This window comes from Megalops cyprinoides, chromosome 9, assembly GCF_013368585.1.
Source record: "Megalops cyprinoides isolate fMegCyp1 chromosome 9, fMegCyp1.pri, whole genome shotgun sequence".
In the NCBI taxonomy this organism is placed as follows: Eukaryota; Metazoa; Chordata; class Actinopteri; order Elopiformes; family Megalopidae; genus Megalops; species Megalops cyprinoides.
In genome coordinates, this window is record NC_050591.1 from 3,585,086 (window position 1) to 3,602,257 (window position 17,172).

Sequence of the window (17,172 nt, forward strand, 5' to 3'; positions counted from 1 at the left end):
TACTCCCAGGAACTTAAAACTGGAGACTCTGTCCATAGCCTCTCCATTTATAGTTAGTGGTGCCTGTTTGTTCCTCCAGGTTTTCCTGAAATCGATGATCAGTTCTTTGGTCTTCTAGACGTTGAGTGCGAGGTTGTTGTCGTTACACTATCCCACCAGGTTCTGCACCTCCTCTCTGTAAGCTGATTCATCGTTGTTTGAGATTAACCCAATCATTGTGGTGTCATCTGTAAACTTGATGATGGTGTTGGAGGCATGTGCAGGTGTGCAGTCATGGGTGAAAAGTTCATAGAGGAGTGGGCTCCGTACACATCCCTGAGGTACTCCTGTGTTCAGGATCAGGGTGGATGATGAGTACTTGCCTACTCTGACTGTCTGGGGGCGGTTTGTTAGGAAGTCCAGGATCCAGTTGCAGACTGGTGTATTGAGACCCAGATTGTGTAGTTTGGAATGCTGTTTATTGGAGATTATGGTGTTGAAATCAGAGCTGTAGTGAGTAAAAAGCAGTCTGGGGTAGGTGTCCTTATGTTCCAGGTGGTCCAGCACGGTGTGGATGGTAATGGAGATGGCATCCTCGGTTGACCTCTTTGCCTTGTAGGCAAACTGGTGCTAGTCCAGGGTAGCGGGGATGACACTCCTGATGTGGGTCATCACAAGTCTCTCCAGGCACTTTGTGACTACAGCGAGCGATAGGCCTGTATTCGTTCAGGTTTGTCACTGCTGACTGCTTGGGATTATGGTGGATGTTTTGAAGCGTTTGGGGACCGTAGCAAGGGACAGAGAGAGGTTAAAGATGTCAGCAAGGACCTCTGCCAGCTGATCGGCGCAGTCTCTGAGGACCCTCCCAGCAATGCCGTCTGGTCCAGCTGCTTTGCGTGCGTTGACTCTGCGGAGGATCCACCTCACTTCTTGTGTGCTCAGCATCAGTGCTGTCTCTCCATCGGATGACAGGGCCTTCACCACTGGTGCTTTGCTGTCTCTGTCAAACCGAGCAAAGAAGCTGTTGAGCTCCTCTGCTAGTGCAGCGTCGATGGTTGAAGGACAGGTGTTCTTCCCTTTGTAGTGTGTGATGGACCGGATTCCTTCCCACATGTGTCAGGGGTTGGTGGTGTTACTAAAGTGTTCCTCAGAGAAACTTTATTTTATACATTAACAGAATCCATGTTCTCAGTTCATATTGGGATGTTGTGAGGGTCAAGTGCAGTTTCACATGTTTTGACACCTGGGCCAGGTGATGAGCTGTCTATTATGGTCTGTAGCACACTGCTAACTTTTAACCGCTAGTTTAAGTTCCTAGTCTGTCATTAACAAGTCTTAGCAAGTGAGCTGTTAAACCTTGTGCTGGCTGCAACTGTTATGTACCTGCTTATTTTCAAGTTGCACCAAACAGTAAATCTGGTCCTCTGTGTTCACATTAGTGGCCAATCTGGTGTTTTTGTCCAGAGAGGGTGAGCCGATAGGCTTGTCGCTCAAAGGCCACACAGCAGTGATGGAATGACATGCATGCTGAAACAAGAGGGTCTCTCAGACATTAAATACACCACTGTTTTGTGTTTTTTTGTGTTTTTGTTTTTTTATATTTCTGCAGGTATTTCCTGAAGGAGGCCTCTTCTGCCATGTCATAATTCATGATTTTATTTCCATTTTCCTTCTTTTAAATTGTTGTTTTTTTTTGAGCATGCATTTCCATCCCCTCATTCCCTCTCTCCATTCTTGCCCGTGTTGATTTGGCCATCAATGTGAGAGGGTGAAGAGGAGAGGAGGGGAGAGGACAGACGTGGGACACCGCCCACTTTAAAAGCACAGTGGAGCACTCTGTTGCCAGGTTAGGATGCGCGGCTGCCTCTCTGTGGAACCTGCTGCTCTTTGACCTTTAACCCCTTGTCTTTTAGAGGCTATACAACACACACCTGCAGTCTATTAACAATTATTTATTAAAGGCAATGCCTTTAACAGATCTCAAAGTGCTGCACAATGACGCCTTTGTGGGTGACTGGTCTTAACAGCCAGAGTGCCCACTGTGGTCATGAATGGTGGCCATGTTTGAGCAAGATTTCGAGTTTGTGAGAGGAAGAGAGGGGGATTATGGGTAAATGTATTGGACTAGCATGAGGGCGGCTGTGCACAGAGAAGCCTGGGCAGGAGCCAAAGTTTGCCCAGCCATTTACAAAGCTGTAACTAATCCCGTGGAAACATGTCTTGTTACTTGTGTTCTGTTGTTATTTTTTACTGTACTGTTTCTAAGCGATATATCTGTTTAATTGAAAGCACATGAATAACACTGGGATGTACTTACTGTCCTGGTGTTTCTGAGGTTTTATAATCTGCCATCAGCATTTCCAATGAGTGTTTCCTTTTTTAACCATGGTAGTGTCATTTTTTCATGGTTCATATTAAAATGTGAAATGATTTAATATATTTATATTTATTCAATGAATAACTTCATAAAGCAGGTGAACTGTGAGGGAGAGCAGCTGTGGAGCAGGCATGTGGCATGAATTGACAGGTAGCACAAAACAACACAACATCCGTCCATTTTGTTGTGAGCAAAATCAGTCATGACATTTCAGTGTCGATTCAAGGTGTTCTCGATTGTGTAATGTTGGCTCGAGACAAGCTAATAATAATAAAAACGCTAAGTATGTGAATAAAAACTAAATCTTTCTTTATTCATGCATTTATGCCTTTTACTTTGAACAACTTGCATGATTTTGCACATCATCAGTGTTTGGACAGCAGCTGATGTGAGAATGACGCAGTGTGTGTATCTGTGTGTGCTCATATGTTTGTGTGTGGCTAGCTTGGGTGGTGTCTGGATGTGTGTGCGTGTGTACGTGCGTGCGTGAGTGAGTGCGTGTGTACCTGGGTTAGGGGGTGTCTGGATATGTGCGTGCGTGTGTGTATATGTGTGTGTGTAGTTGGGTTGGGGGGTATCTGGGTGAGTGGAATATGGGTGCCCTGGTCTCTGACAGATTGTGCTTAGTGTGTCCCACCTTTCTGTGCTCACCACTGCACCTACAGTGGGGACACAGGCAACAGGCTGGGTATTACAGCCCTGAGAATCCTCACTGTAAGCATCAGCCACTGTGTATGTGTAAAGGAAGGGCCAATAAGCATTAGCCACTGTGTGTAAAGGAAGGGCCAATAAGAATCGGCCACTGTGTGTGTGTAAAGGAAGGGTCATGCATGTGACCCCTTGCTGTTACTGCAGGGACCATTGCAATCCAGGGCCTGTGATGGGTCACAGTGCGGACTCGACCGCCCACCACTGGCTCTAATAGGTTGGAGCGGTGTTCATCAGAGGGAATCCATGACTACATGGATTTGTGAAGGTTTTCAGTGTGAGGAGGTAGCTTCTTTGCTGTGACTGGGTGTGAATAGCTGGGTTTTGATCCTGCCTGATAGCCATCACCTTAGAGTGTGGGCCTATGGCCTCATCAGTACTGCAGCAGACCACCAACAGCATCGTCAGCCCCAGCACCTTTACCCCTCAGTGAAGCTGGGTTCTGACAGTTCGGTATTATGAGGACCCAAAAGAGGAATGTATCAGGGGAAGAGAGTCCTAGGATGGGGTGGAGGAATCGAAGGTTAATGACCTTTATCATCTCTAAACCCTCCTGGCCCGTCCTGTGGGGGAGGATGACAGGGCCACTTCTCTGCTTCTGTGTGCATGTGACATACCTTTCGTGTGACAGGTTAACATCTTCCCTCAGACATGTTGCCTTATCATTCGGGCCTTTTGAAGTAATCTGCCATGCTTTGGGAGTCTGTCATAGTTCCCAGGACAAGATGTACTGGGTGAAAGCGTTTTGTAGTTAAGGTTACTCATCAGCAGTTCATTGTGTAGTGTGATGAAAGATGCTTATTAAACAGCCTTCCCTCTGACTCACAGGGCAAGCCAGAGAGTCTTTGTGTGTGTGTGTGTGTGTGTGTGTGTGTGTGTGTGTGTGTGTGTGTGTGTGTGTGTGTGTCAGGCTGGCGTGCTAAGTCCTATCGGGTCAGCTGCAATGTGCGACCAGCAGTCATTTACAAAAACCTGCTCTCCCCAGCCCGCAAAAACACAACCCCCCAGACCCCCAGACAGCTGGGGATGGCTGCCATTCGCCCCGAGGCTGGCAAGCTCACCCAGATGGGAGTCCGAGGCTGCCATTGGATGGGCCGCTCCCCCTCAGACTTCCGATTCCCATCCGGAGCAGAGCTGGGTGGGATGGGGGGGAGAGTCAGCGACCGTGACCGCTAATCAAATCAAGCAGGAAGCTTCCGCCATACGGAAGATTGGTGTTTATTGATATTTATCCACTCTCTCCCTTATTTACATCCACAAATCCGCTTGCCCTTTTTTCTCCTTCTAAAAGTTATTGGTGTTTGTTGTCACTGCTCTCCTTTGCGTTCCAAACCTGTGAGCACTGCACACTGTGCCAAATTTGGCCTGTTGTATTTCCTTCATATTTAATCCCCCCATCATTCAGCTCACGCTAAGAAAGCAAACTGCTGGGAGTGAATGGAGATGTACTGGTTTATTTTTGCAGCGGTGGCAGGTTGAAGCAGGCTTGAATAAGAACACATTACACCATTTCTGCAGGGGGCAGCGTCACCATCACGCAAAAATCGAGTTACCAGACGTTAAACCCAACTCCCCGAAATGAGAACCAGGGTTGAACACAGACTGACTTTTTAAAGGGGCAAAGCCCCTGCCCCCAGGCCTCAGGAACAGATAACGCCACAAAGAACATGAAGCGGGTCTCGTTTCAGCCAGCACAGGAGGGAGAGGTTTCTGCTGAGAAATTTCAGAGCTCGGCTTGGGAAAGTCTGGCTGCCTCTTACAGGCCCATGTGATTCCCTCCTGCACTCTGGAAGTGTGCTTACCATGTCCCACACTTGCGCTCTGTTATTTACTGTACTGACAGAGGAGAATCTCTGCTGTGAGTCAGCATTCATGTTTAAAAAAACCGTACACAGTCCCCACCAAAGTAAGTTAAATCAATAACACGCAGAGGGTGCAAGAGTCTAGCCAGCGCCCTCTACAGATTCACAGATTGGGTCATTGTCATACCTGAACCTCAGTCTGAGGAATATTAATGAAGTCTCGGTCATTGTGGTGTAAGAACGATTTGGGTTTTGAAGTGAAAGGCAGTGTGATCTAAACATCCGCTCTAATGAGACCAAATGAAATGGTTTCTAGTGTTCTTTACTCTATGTTATGAACAGCAAAATGGATAGTGGATTCATTTCATTCAAAGTAATACAGTCTTGACTCATCGGTGTCCAATGCTGTTCTTCCTATAACAGTGAGAGGTATTTTGGTAAATATATGACGGTCTGTCCACAGTAACTTAAATAGGTTTTGAAGTGAAGTTTTCCGTGCATAATGGCTCCTTGTGCGGGAGGGCGTCATGCCTGGGAACTAGTCTGGTACTGAACAATGGTTGGGTTTTTAGTGCGCTGGCTCTTATGTTCAAGTGTGACTGGATTGTGTGAATGGCCTTTTTGTGGGACCTGTGGGGATGACAGCTCCACGGTGGCCACACTGGCCATGTTGAGAGTGTGCTATGTTCCCCATTTCGCCCGCAGTGACTGCGCCCATCTGTCTCGTGGTGCCGTCTGCTGCACTGTCACAGGGTGATCGGCCGAATGGGGGAAACCCGACGCTACCTGCAGCTCTTTAGGCCCGGCAGCTGTAGCCACAGGTCACGACCCCTTGACCCGGCGAGGTTGAGACACTGGGATCTCTGTCTCTTTGTGTCTCTGGTTTCTCAGCAGCCCCCCTCCCATACCCTCCACCCCAACCCCCCACCCCCAACAGTAGAGGGTATGCGTTGACGTCACTTTCCCGCTGGGATATGCACCCTCAGTTGGACTGAGTGGCAAAACATTCTGCAACATGGCTGCATTTAGTACGGGAAACTGCGAAACCGGGAGTAAAACAAATGATTATCTCCTTACATTAATGGCAGTTGGACTCGACAGTGACCCTTACAATTTACCAAAGAACCTGTGGTCCATGGACATTGACATGTGGCCAGGAATCGGGTTTCCTGACTGATTTCAATGCCAGGGAAATAGGCTACACAAAACAAAGCCTGAAAGCATACAAAAGCTGGGACATTCGCTTAACGTGGCTTAATGTTCCAAAACTGCGATCAATCACCAAATTTCTCTCGGACATCTCTTGTCAGAAACACTTCCTCCTGTCAAAAAATCAAAACCGAAATTCTAGGAGTATGGTCGTTATCTCACGTTAAGCGTTTTCCTCTCCATTGACGCCCATTATAAGGAAAAAGCTTAACGTGGTTTAATGTCCCAAAACAGCGATCAATGATCACCAAATTTGTCTGACATCTCACATGTCATAAACACTATCTCCTATCAAAAAAGCAAAACTCTCCATTGACACCCATTATAAGGAAAACGCTTCATAGCTTAATTTTCCAAAACGATCAACTAACAAAAAAGCAAAACAGAGGACAGCGCTTAACATAACGTCGGCCTAACTACCATATTCCTTGGATTTTAGTTTTGCTTTTTGATAGGAGATGGTGGTTATGACATGTGAGATGTCAGACAAATTTGGTGATCATTGATCACTATTTTGGAACATTAAGACACGTTAAATGCCGTTTCATGTTAAGCGTTTTAGAATGTCTGCAAAAGCCTTGACGCTTGGTCATACTTCAAGGTGGGATTTGTTGCCGAAACTAAAGTGACGAGGACACCAATGGGTATTCTGGTTGTATGTGGACAGGTTTGCACAAATATTTTTATTTGATTACAACTTTTCAGAAAAATGTAAGCTACATTTTCGGTGCCTGGATTCCAGTTGTTTCTGCGAATTGCAGCATCCGTTTGCTTCTTTTTTCTTTAGCTTTAGGAAGTGTGTAAAAAGACCTCTATAACCTCTATATGTGCTCATTACTGGGGGAAACTGGAAATACTAACTTCATGCGCACACTGACTGACCCCACATAGACAACCTAAACAGACTGACCCTGCGCAGACCCTCAGCCTGTGCAGACTGACCCTGCGCAGACCCTCAGCCTGTGCAGACTGGCCCCCGCAGACCCTCAGCCTGTGCAGACTGGCCCCCGCAGACACTCAGCCTGTGCAGACCGAGCACCCGCAGGCACTCAGCCTGTGCAGACTAACCCCACACAGACCATCAGCCTGTGCAGACTGGCCCCACGCAGAGACTCTGCCTGTGCAGACTTGGCCCCACGCAGAGACTCTGCCTGTGCAGACTAACCCCACACAGACCGTCAGCCTGTGCAGACTGACCCCACACAGACCGTCAGCCTGTGCAGACTGGCCCCACGCAGAGACTCTGCCTGTGCAGACTGAGCCCCTGCAGACCCTCAGCCTGTGCAGACCGAGCCCGTGCAGACCCTCAGCCTGTGCAAACCGAGCCCGTGCAGACCCTCAGCCTGTGCAGACTGAGCCCGTGCAGACCCTCAGCCTGTGCAGACAGATCCCTTGCAGACACTCTTCCTGTGCAGATAGAACCAGCGCAGACACTGACTGAGAAGGAGATCTCCCTCCTGTACTCTGGAAGTGTGTTTGCCGTGTCCCACACTTGCGCTCTATTATTTATTTGTACCGACAGAGGAGAATGGCTATCTCTTGTATTTCGGGACACAGAGGTGACCCGAGGTAACAGAGCGCAGCGCTCTTACTGGCTTGTAGACCTTGATCGTGTCCAGTACGTACCAGGGGGCTGATCCATTAAGTCCCTTAAAGATCAGTAACAAGGTCTTGAACTTGATCCTTGCTGCAACTGGTAGCCAGTGGAGGGACTCAGAGAGGTGTCACATGGGTCTGCTTGGAGAGGTTGAATGCCAGTCAGGCTGCTGCGTTCTCGATAAGCTGCAGCGGTCGGATGGCATATGCCAGGCCAGCATGCAGCAAGTCGCAGTAGTCCAGACATGACAGTATGAGAGCCTGGATCATGACCTGCGCTCTGTATGTGAAAAGGTATGGTCTGATCTTCCTAATGTTGAATAAAAGGAATCGGCAGATCCTGGTTGTGGCTGCAATATGCTCTTTGAATGACAGATTGCTGTCCCCTAGGTTTTTACAGCTGTAGTTTCCATTACCTTTGCATTGTCAACACAAATTGAGAGGTTTGTCAGAGGAGGCATATTTGTTGGGACAATCTCAGTCTTGTCAATGTTCAGTTTGAGCTGTTGCTTGTTCATCCAACCGAGATATCAGTGAGTCATGCTGATATTTGAAGAGTGATGTCCATCTCAGGAGGGAGGGAAATGACTAGCTACGTATCATCTGCATATGAACGATACAACAATTCAATTCAAGTTCAATTCAAGTTTTTTGAATTGAATTGAATTATCACTCTCCAAGTATTCTGGTGTAGAGAGAGAACAAGAGTGGTCCCAGCACTGATCCCTGTGAAATGCCTGCCTTCAGGAACCAGGGTGAGGTAGGCGACCTGGTAGGAGCGACCTCTGAGGTAGGAGAAGACCCATTCCTGGGCCATTCCAGTGATTCCCAGGGCCGACAGCTCAGACAGGAGGATCTGCTGGTTGACTGTGTCAAAGGCAGCTGATAGATCTAGGAAGATAAGAAAAGAAGAGAAAGAGGCAGCTTTTTCAGCTTGAAGTGCAATAGTAACAGCAATTAGGGCAGTTTCAGTTGAGTGATTAGCTTTGAAACCAGATTGGGTAGGGTCAAGTAAATTGTTAACAGTGAGAAAGTGGGAGATTTGGTTAAACACAGCCTAGAGAGGTATGGGAGTTGGGAGACCGGCCTATAGTTATTCACTAGTGAGAGGTTCAGAGTGGGTTTTTTAATTAGTGGATGAACCCTTGCCTGTTTAAGGGACTCGGGGACAATGCCAGAGGTTAGTGATGAGTTAATTACATGGGAGAGGTATGGAAGGATGGTGGGTGCAATTTCTTGGAGGAGAGGTGTTGGCATTGGGTCTAAGGCACTAGTGGTTTTATGAGCTGAAATCAGATTGAGGATGTCATATTCAGGGAGAGGTGTCAATTAAGAAGATAGGCTACATCTTGGGGGTGATTTCAGGAAAGCCTGTTGCTCTGGAATTTCTCCTCAAAGAAATTATGAAAATCCTCTGCAGTGAGAGTAGTGACAGGTGGGGGTTGAGGAGGGGAGAAGAGAGAGGAGAAGGTTTGGAAAATCTTACTTTGGTCATTACCTGCATTCTGAAACTTGTCTTGGAAATACTTGAATGTGGCTGAGGCTGTAGCAGCAGTGAAGTCCACGGTGATCTCCTGCTGACAGTGTAATCAGAAGTACCTGTATCTGCCATCTCCCGCCTGCCAGTGCAGCGCTCGGGCCCCAGCCCCACTTCTCCAACCTTGTTTGCAATTTTTGCCTTCACTTCGCATTACATAGAACAGGTCCTGCAAACCAGAAGAAGGGTCGGGGCCTCCTGGAAGGAGAGAGAACACCCAGACCCACAGTCTCCTCCAATTTGTGTTCCTTAAAGGACGGGGCATCACCTTTGAAGAGAGGCCTGGCCCTCCCCCTGTGTCATCCATTACACACAGTGTGCTCACGCTGCAAGGTCCACGACTATCCATACCTTTTACACTTACATTTAGGCACTGAGCAGACACTTTAATCAAGAGCAATGCAAATGATGTGAGTGTATTTAAGATGACATTTACACCCAGCATTACATTTACCAGCCTGCTCTCCAGACCTGCGTGACTGCGCAGACTGCATTACCAGACTGCTCTCCAGACCCGCATGACTGCACAGACTGCATTACCAGCCTGCTATCCAGACCTGCGTGACTGCACAGACTGCATCACCAGCCTGCTCTCCAGACCTGCGTGACTGCACAGACTGCATTACCAGCCTGCTGTCTGGGATGAGTGGTGCGTATAAGCAGACACCTATCAGCAGATGGGACCCTGGCTGCATGACAGCTCTGTTGAGAGCCACACTGACCCTGCGACCCCACAACCTCGCAACCCCTCCTGAGACAAACAGCCCTGTGTTTATAGCTTTTCCGGAACACTTTCTCAGGAAGAGTGCCTCTCCCTGCTTCCAACAATCTTGTTTTTAAATCAACACTCAACATAGTTTATTTGCGCAGGACAACAAGAGGGTAGGATTTATTGTGCCGTAGTGGAGGGAGCGTCTGTATTCCCTAAAATGAAGCCGTCTGTATGTCTGGGAGAATGTAAACGAAATGCTGAATAAATTACACAGACTGCGAAGGCTCTCAGCTCTCAGCTCTCTCTCCAAACGGGTTCCTCTAAGTGCAGTACATTGTGGCGATCTCCAGGCCTTACAACACAACACTCACACCAATCGTCTTTCATGCCGTCTGCATTCTTGCTTCCAGACATGAGAAAGGATGATGACAGAAACATTTCAAAAGTGTTTTTTATCATTATTACTACTTATTGAGATATATCCTAGTTAAGATTTAATAGTTTCAATGTAAACTTTTCAAAGCGGTCAGAAATACTTCTTGTGTCTTCATGATAAACAAAAATATCCTGTTTGTACTGCAAGTGTTATCTGTAATAGGAGTGGTGCTTGTGTTATTAGAACTAATAACTTTATAAGCTGTTGTAGAAGTGGTGTTTGTGTTATTAGTTGTAAGCTGTCGTTGAACTGCTGTAGCCAGGTTTGCGTTACTGCATTTATGTGTGCCTGTCATGTGAAAATGAGGTGTTTCTGTGTACTTTGTTAGGGAAATGAACACTTTGGGAAGACTTTCTATTGCATACATACACATACAAACTCACAAACACTCTTACAGACAAATACACTGTCACACACACCCCCACCCTCTGAATACTGAACAAGTGGTATGTTATTTACACTGACAGCAGAGGCCCCATCATCAACAGAGTCCCAAAATCATCCATCCTCCCCTCTCAGCCTCCCAGCTAGGCAGACTGAAAGGGGGTGTGGTGGAATGGTTCAGAACCTGGGTTTGTGACCAGACGGATGCAGATTTGATTCCAAAGTGGTGATTCCAAAGTAAATTTCCGGTGCCTCTATCCAGTTGTGGATTGGAATGTTGTGTAAGTGTATGGGGTTTAGGTAGTGCTGAATAAGAGTATAAAAATCCATCGTGGTCTTCCTTTTTAGGCAGGATGTGAGAGAGGCCACCATAGCCTAGTGTTAAAGAAGTTCCCTAGTTTTAGAATTGCTGCACTGGTGGAGTCACGCATGACAGAAAATCAAATGTTTTGGCTCAGAATGAGCCCACATATGGCTGACACACAAAGCTCTGACCGCGCGCTACACAAAGCTCTGACCGCTCGCTACACAAAGCTCTGACCGCCCGCTACACAAAGCTCTGACCGCCCGCTACACAAAGCTCTGACCGCGCGCTACACAAAGCTCTGACCGCTCGCTACACAAAGCTCTGACCGCTCGCTACACAAAGCTCTGACCGCCCGCTACACAAAGCTCTGACCGCCCGCTACACAAAGCTCTGACCGCGCGCTACACAAAGCTCTGACCGCTCGCTACACAAAGCTCTGACCGCTTGCTACACAAAGCTCTGACCGCCCGCTACACAAAGCTCTGACCGCCCGCTACACAAAGCTCTGACCGCCCGCTACACAAAGTTCTGACCGCCCGCTACACAAAGCTCTGACCGCCCGCTACACAAAGCTCTGACCGCCCGCTACACAAAGCTCTGACCGCCCGCTACACAAAGCTCTGACCGTCCGCTACACAAAGCTCTTACTCAGACACATCTACAGTCGTGCTACTGTAAGTGAAACAGCTCTTCTGACAGTTTATCAGTGAATTTTGGAATTAAATAGTTTACAGATTAAGTATTTGGGGAAATATTAGCATTAATGATAACATGATGTTGACATTACAACATTTTAGCTGTGTATTTTTTGCTTGTTCTCAATGGCATAAAAACAGTGTGTAAGAGAAATGAAAACAAATCTATGGCAATCATAACTGAATGTAATCTGTCTTAATAGATGATAAGATGCCTGCAATACCTGTGGGACTGATAAATACTGATAGCAACCGATAAGCAATTTACACTATCAGGGAATCTAAACACTGGAATACAGTATCCGCTTTTAATGCATTTGAACTTAATCCAGCCCTCTAATTTCCAGAAAAAAACACTCCACAGTCTTCAGTGTTGCAGTTCATTTTTCTTCCTGGATGAAACAGATTGTGTAAGCACACCACCCAGAAGTGCTCTCATTGTGTTGCTGTTTTTTCCCTTGCTGTTGCTTCAAATGATTTACGGGAATATGTTTCCCTGGATATCGTATATTGTGAATTCCTGTGGCGAAAAGAACATGCTAACATTGCGCTCCACTTCAGGGTGCAGGGGACAGTAAATATTTGGAGGGCAAGGCCGAGAGGAGAGACCGTTAGAGAAGAAGGCTGTTGAACTCTTGCATGTCCGGGGTTATGAAAGAGCATCATCACTCTGCCAGCTCTACTTTGCCAGCTCTACTCTATAGCTCTACTCTATAGCTCTTTGCTGTAGCCGTGTTCTGCTACATGGTTATGCAATTCTGTGCACCGGGAGCTGGAGCTCCAAAATGAGCCATGCCATTAACAGCAGTGCTCTGTGGAGGGGCGAGGGGTAAAGGGACGATACCTGGAAGGGCCATGACCATGCCTCACAACTCTAGAAACACACACTATCCACTGAACATCCATCGTCTGATGGGGAAAGGGCATAGGACCCACAGCAGTGCAACAGTCAGCCTGCACGGTGACGGAGATGCCCTGATGGGGGCAGTTTGGGGCTGTGCAGGGCCCCGACGTTTTAGGAGGAGGAGGGCATGCCTGCATTCCTGTGCCTGTGTGATGGAGAAACCAGTCATTATTTTAATAAAAAGTAGTTACCATAATTGTCTGGACAATTAGTTTCTGTGACTGTGCTCAACTGTTCCACCCACCCCGTCCCCCCTTTTCCCATTCTAAAATCTAAATGTCATGAGGAGACGTGGGCTGAGCCCAGGTCAGATTAAAACACACGCTCTGCATGTTTATGCCTGATGTGAGGCGCTCTGGGGCGAGCTGGGATCAGCCTGTAGAATTTCATTAGGGCCTTCATAAGAGAGGCTTCTGTTTACGTGGGATGTCAGAGGCAGCGTAAAGTGTGTTTTAAGATGTGTCTCTGTGTGGTTTTGACCCATTCCTCGCATGGTTGCCGGTCCTCAGGGGTCACGCTTGTGGGAGGGGGTCTGAGGGGCGGCCTTTGTGCTAAGTGACAGAAAGGATGACCCAGCGGACTGGGTGCGCTTTGTTCCTGTGCGGCGCTGCGAAATGTGGTTTGGGATTAGGACCCCGGGGCAACCCTGTGAAAGGCCTGTTTTTATTTCCAGCCAGCATTGTGATGATGGTGGCACGCAGGAATGGAGCCCCCACATAAAGGCGCACTGTTCCTGAGATTGTCCTGTAGGCGCGAGGAAGGAATTCGGGGATCTGTCATCCGCCAGACATTAAGCCCCCCCCCCCCCCCCCCAGCCATCAGGACCCTGTGTCTGTATGTGCGTGACCTCTCCATCCTGGGCACACAGTCATCTGTAAACCTGTGTGTGTGTGAGAGAGAAAGAGAGAGAGAGACCTGCACTCCTTTCATGCAACTTGTCTCAGCATAAACACCCACCAGTGGTTCCAATGCAGTAAGTCCCAGTGCTGATAGAGACCAATGATGAAGACTGAGTGTAGGCCAAAGGAAGCACAGATAGAGACATGGAACAGGAGAAAGGTACAGGTGTGGAACAGGAGGCAGGTGCAGATATGGAACAGGAGGCAGGTACAGATCTGGAACAGGGTGCAGGTACAGATATGGAACAGGGTGCAGGTACAGATGTGGAACAGGGTGTAGGTACAGATATGGAACAGGAGAAAGGTACAGGTGTGGAACAGGAGGCAGGTACAGATATGGAACCAGGGACAGGTATAGATGTGGAGCAGGAGGCAGTTACAGATATGGAACCAGGGGCAGGTGCAGATATGGAACAGGAGGCAGGTGCAGATATGGAACAGGAGGCAGTTACAGATGTGGAACAGGAGGCAAGTACAGATGTGGAACAGGAGGCATGTGTAAGTTTTTGGCTGCAGACTCTCATGATGCAGGTCCTGTGGGAAGAGAGCACTCTGCTCTCCTCTGCTCTCTCCAGGTATCCCCTCCTCTCCTGCTTCCTTTCCTCATCTCTACTTAGAACACTCCTCTGCTCTCCTCAGGCTTCTCTCTCCTCCTTCTCTCCTCTCCTGTCTACAGACTCCTCTGTGGGAAATAGTACTAGTACTGCTGTGGGTCTGTAAGACTGCTGGGAGGGGGCCATGTATCCATGGGAGCAGGTAGTGAGAGAGCCTGTTGATACCTTTACAACATTAGTGCAACATTAGCACCGGTATGTATATAGACCTTGCTAAGAGGGCCAGCGTGTAATCCTGCACAGGGATTTGTTCACATTAGGCCTTCAAAGGCCCTAAGTGGAAACAAATGTGGCTGTGTGATACAAATGTGGCAGAGTGGGGTGGGGGCAGTGTGTGAGAGCGGGAGAGAGGGTGGGATGTGGGAGGCTTAGTTGTACCCTGGGAGCCCTGTCCATAGAGAAAAATGCTGTGTTTTTGGACGTCAATGAATAGCCGTTAATAAAAACAGACTCCAATGTGAAATCGCGGAACAACCATGCCTTTCTCACGGGCCAGCCAGCAGAGAGAAGCGCCCTTTGTCAGGGTGCAGGAGTGCTATCAGCTTCTGTATCACATCAAATATGCACCCATTGTCCTGGTGAAGGTTCGAGCTGCACAAGAGCGGCATTCCTGCATCTTGCATCCATGAGATAGGTTTCATGGCCTCTCCCTCTCCTCTCCTCTCCTCCTGCTCACCCTGGTAGGTAACCGCAGCAAAGGCAGGGGGACCAAATGTTTTCGCTTTGTTTAAGCGGAATGAGCTGCACGTCTGTCCCTGGTTCTGGCCGCAAGACCTGGGGTTCCTTTTTCCCACGGCAGCTCCACCCATCTCACTTTCGCGTGGGCTGGCTTTATTTGCGCCCTGCCCCAACCTGACCCAGACTCCCCGCCCACGGGGGTCGCCGTTAGGGCGACAGAGTGCAGTGAAGGCTGGGAGTAGCCGGGAGGTCCTGGGGAAAAGGCAAAGGGCGAAGCGGGTTTATTTTAGGAGCTCTCCATTGTGACTTTTTACTTGAGCCTGAGTGTGGAGCATGAGCTGGCAGTGAAAAGTATTTATAGGCACCTGAGAGCCTCCAAACCCCGAGATTTCCATCATGGAGCACGATATGTTGCTGGACTTCAAAAAACCTCCATTTTTAGGAGCAGACATGACTGTTTTACTGCTTAGGTTAGCTCCCAGTCACAAGCCATTAAAGCAGAGTTTTTGCATTTGTGTGTGTTTCGTGTCACTCTCAGCACATGGGGCGAGCCCTGGGAAAGGAAGTCTGCAAGCATCATTCATCCACATTAGCCAGCAGAGGCACGGACAGCAGCATTGACATGCAGTCACGGAGTGAGGCATGCTCTGCTTTCACCACTTAAAGTGGGATGACCTGGCATCTTACTCTGCAGAATACATGCTCATCTATGAGTGACATGCCCAGAAGCCTGGAAGAGTTCCTGTCTTGCCGCTTGTCCTCTCAGTGATGCAGGTGAATACTGATGGTACCTTAATCAGAAGAAGCAGTAAGGAATGGTCAGGTCTCTAAATGAGCCATGCCTTTGTTTCCTTGGAAGGACACCCAAGTATTGCCTTTATGACCTTTTAAGGAGAGCCAAGCATTGAGGGTATGTCTTTAAAAGGGCATGCTTTGTAAACAACATATTGGCCTTTGCTTAGTTTAATAATAATTCATCACACCTTCACTAAATCATTCAAATGTGAGACTCTCACCCTCTGAATGGGAACATGTAACAAAAATGCACAGTAATGTCTAGTAGTGAAGCCTGCCGCTGTAAATCGTGTGCAGACAGAGGAGTACGGATTGTTCATGTTTAGCCAGGTGACAGAATTACTGACTCTATCTGGGTAAGGATGTTTGATTGACACTGGTCTAGTGCACTGAAATGCCCTGTGCAGTGCAGTGACATGAACGGACATGAAGGTGATAAGAACAGAAAAAAAGAAAGAGAGGAAATGGAAGAAATTTGATAAAAGATCCCCCCTTGTTCCTTTATTGTTTGATAGTAGTGTGTGATCTCTGTGGCCTTGAGGTCTCACTATGCAAAGGCTTGTTACTCACAAGGAGAGCATTGATCTTTACAATGAAGAAACCATACACCACATGAGAGTTGATGAGGTCTTAATTGACAGGAGATTTTTGACACGCATACACACACCAACACAGAAATATAGGAGGAGGGTTTTTTTGTTGGCGGGGGGGCTGGGGTGGTTGTTTTCTGTAGTATAACATTGATGATACACTATATGGGCAAAAGTATTTGGCCACACCTGTTTTTCAGGGTTTGGGCTAGGCCCCTTATCTCCAGTGAAGGGCAATCTTAATGCTTCAGCATACCAAGACATTTTGGACAATGCTATGCTTCCAACTCTGTAGCAAGTTTGGAGAATGCCCTTTTCTATTCCAACATGACTGTGCCCCAGTGCACAAAGCAAGGACTATAAAGACATGGTTTGATGAGTTCGGTGTGGAAGAACTTGACTAGCCCACACAGAGCCCTGACCTCAACCCCATCGAGCACCTTTGGGATGAACTGGAACGGAGATTGCAAGTCAGGCCTTCTCGTCCAACATCAGTGCCTGACCTCACAAATGCTCTACAGAATGAATGGGCACAAATTCCCACAGAAACACTCCAAAATCTTGTGGAAAGCCTTCCAAGAAGAGCGGAAGCTGTTATAGCTGCAAAAGATGGACCAACTCCATATTAAAGTATATGTATTTGAATACAATGTCATTACAATGTAATGGTCAGGCATCCGAATACTTTTGTCCATATAGTGTATCAGAGATCTGTGTTTTTCGGCAGCTTTAGGTCCATGACATCAGAGCTTTGTCTTTTGTGCTAGGCGCTCCATGACATCAGAGCCGTGTGTTCCTCTGGTCCATGATATCAGAGGTCTGTGTTTTTCATTAGTGTATGACATCAGAACTCTGTGTTCCTTTGGTCCATGATATGAGAACTATGTATTTCCCTCTGGTCCATGATATCAGAGGCCCGTGTTTCACCTGTGGCCCGTGATATCAGAGCC

General features: G+C 47.7%; 1 protein-coding gene across 3 annotated transcripts in view; it reads left to right on the forward strand.

The window, feature by feature from the left end:
* bcas3 (BCAS3 microtubule associated cell migration factor) overlaps positions 1-17,172 on the forward strand; it is a 201,106-nt gene that overhangs the window by 118,346 nt on the left and 65,588 nt on the right. Inside the window, exon 24 of one of the 3 annotated variants that reach the window (XM_036536604.1) lies at positions 1,589-1,933. The exons of the other annotated variants lie outside the window; for them this stretch is intronic. Within the exon in view, the coding sequence (XP_036392497.1) occupies positions 1,589-1,599 (11 nt within the window). The 3' untranslated portion in view covers positions 1,600-1,933. Of the gene's footprint in view, positions 1-1,588; positions 1,934-17,172 lie in introns of those variants that run through there. 3 annotated transcript variants of the gene reach the window in all.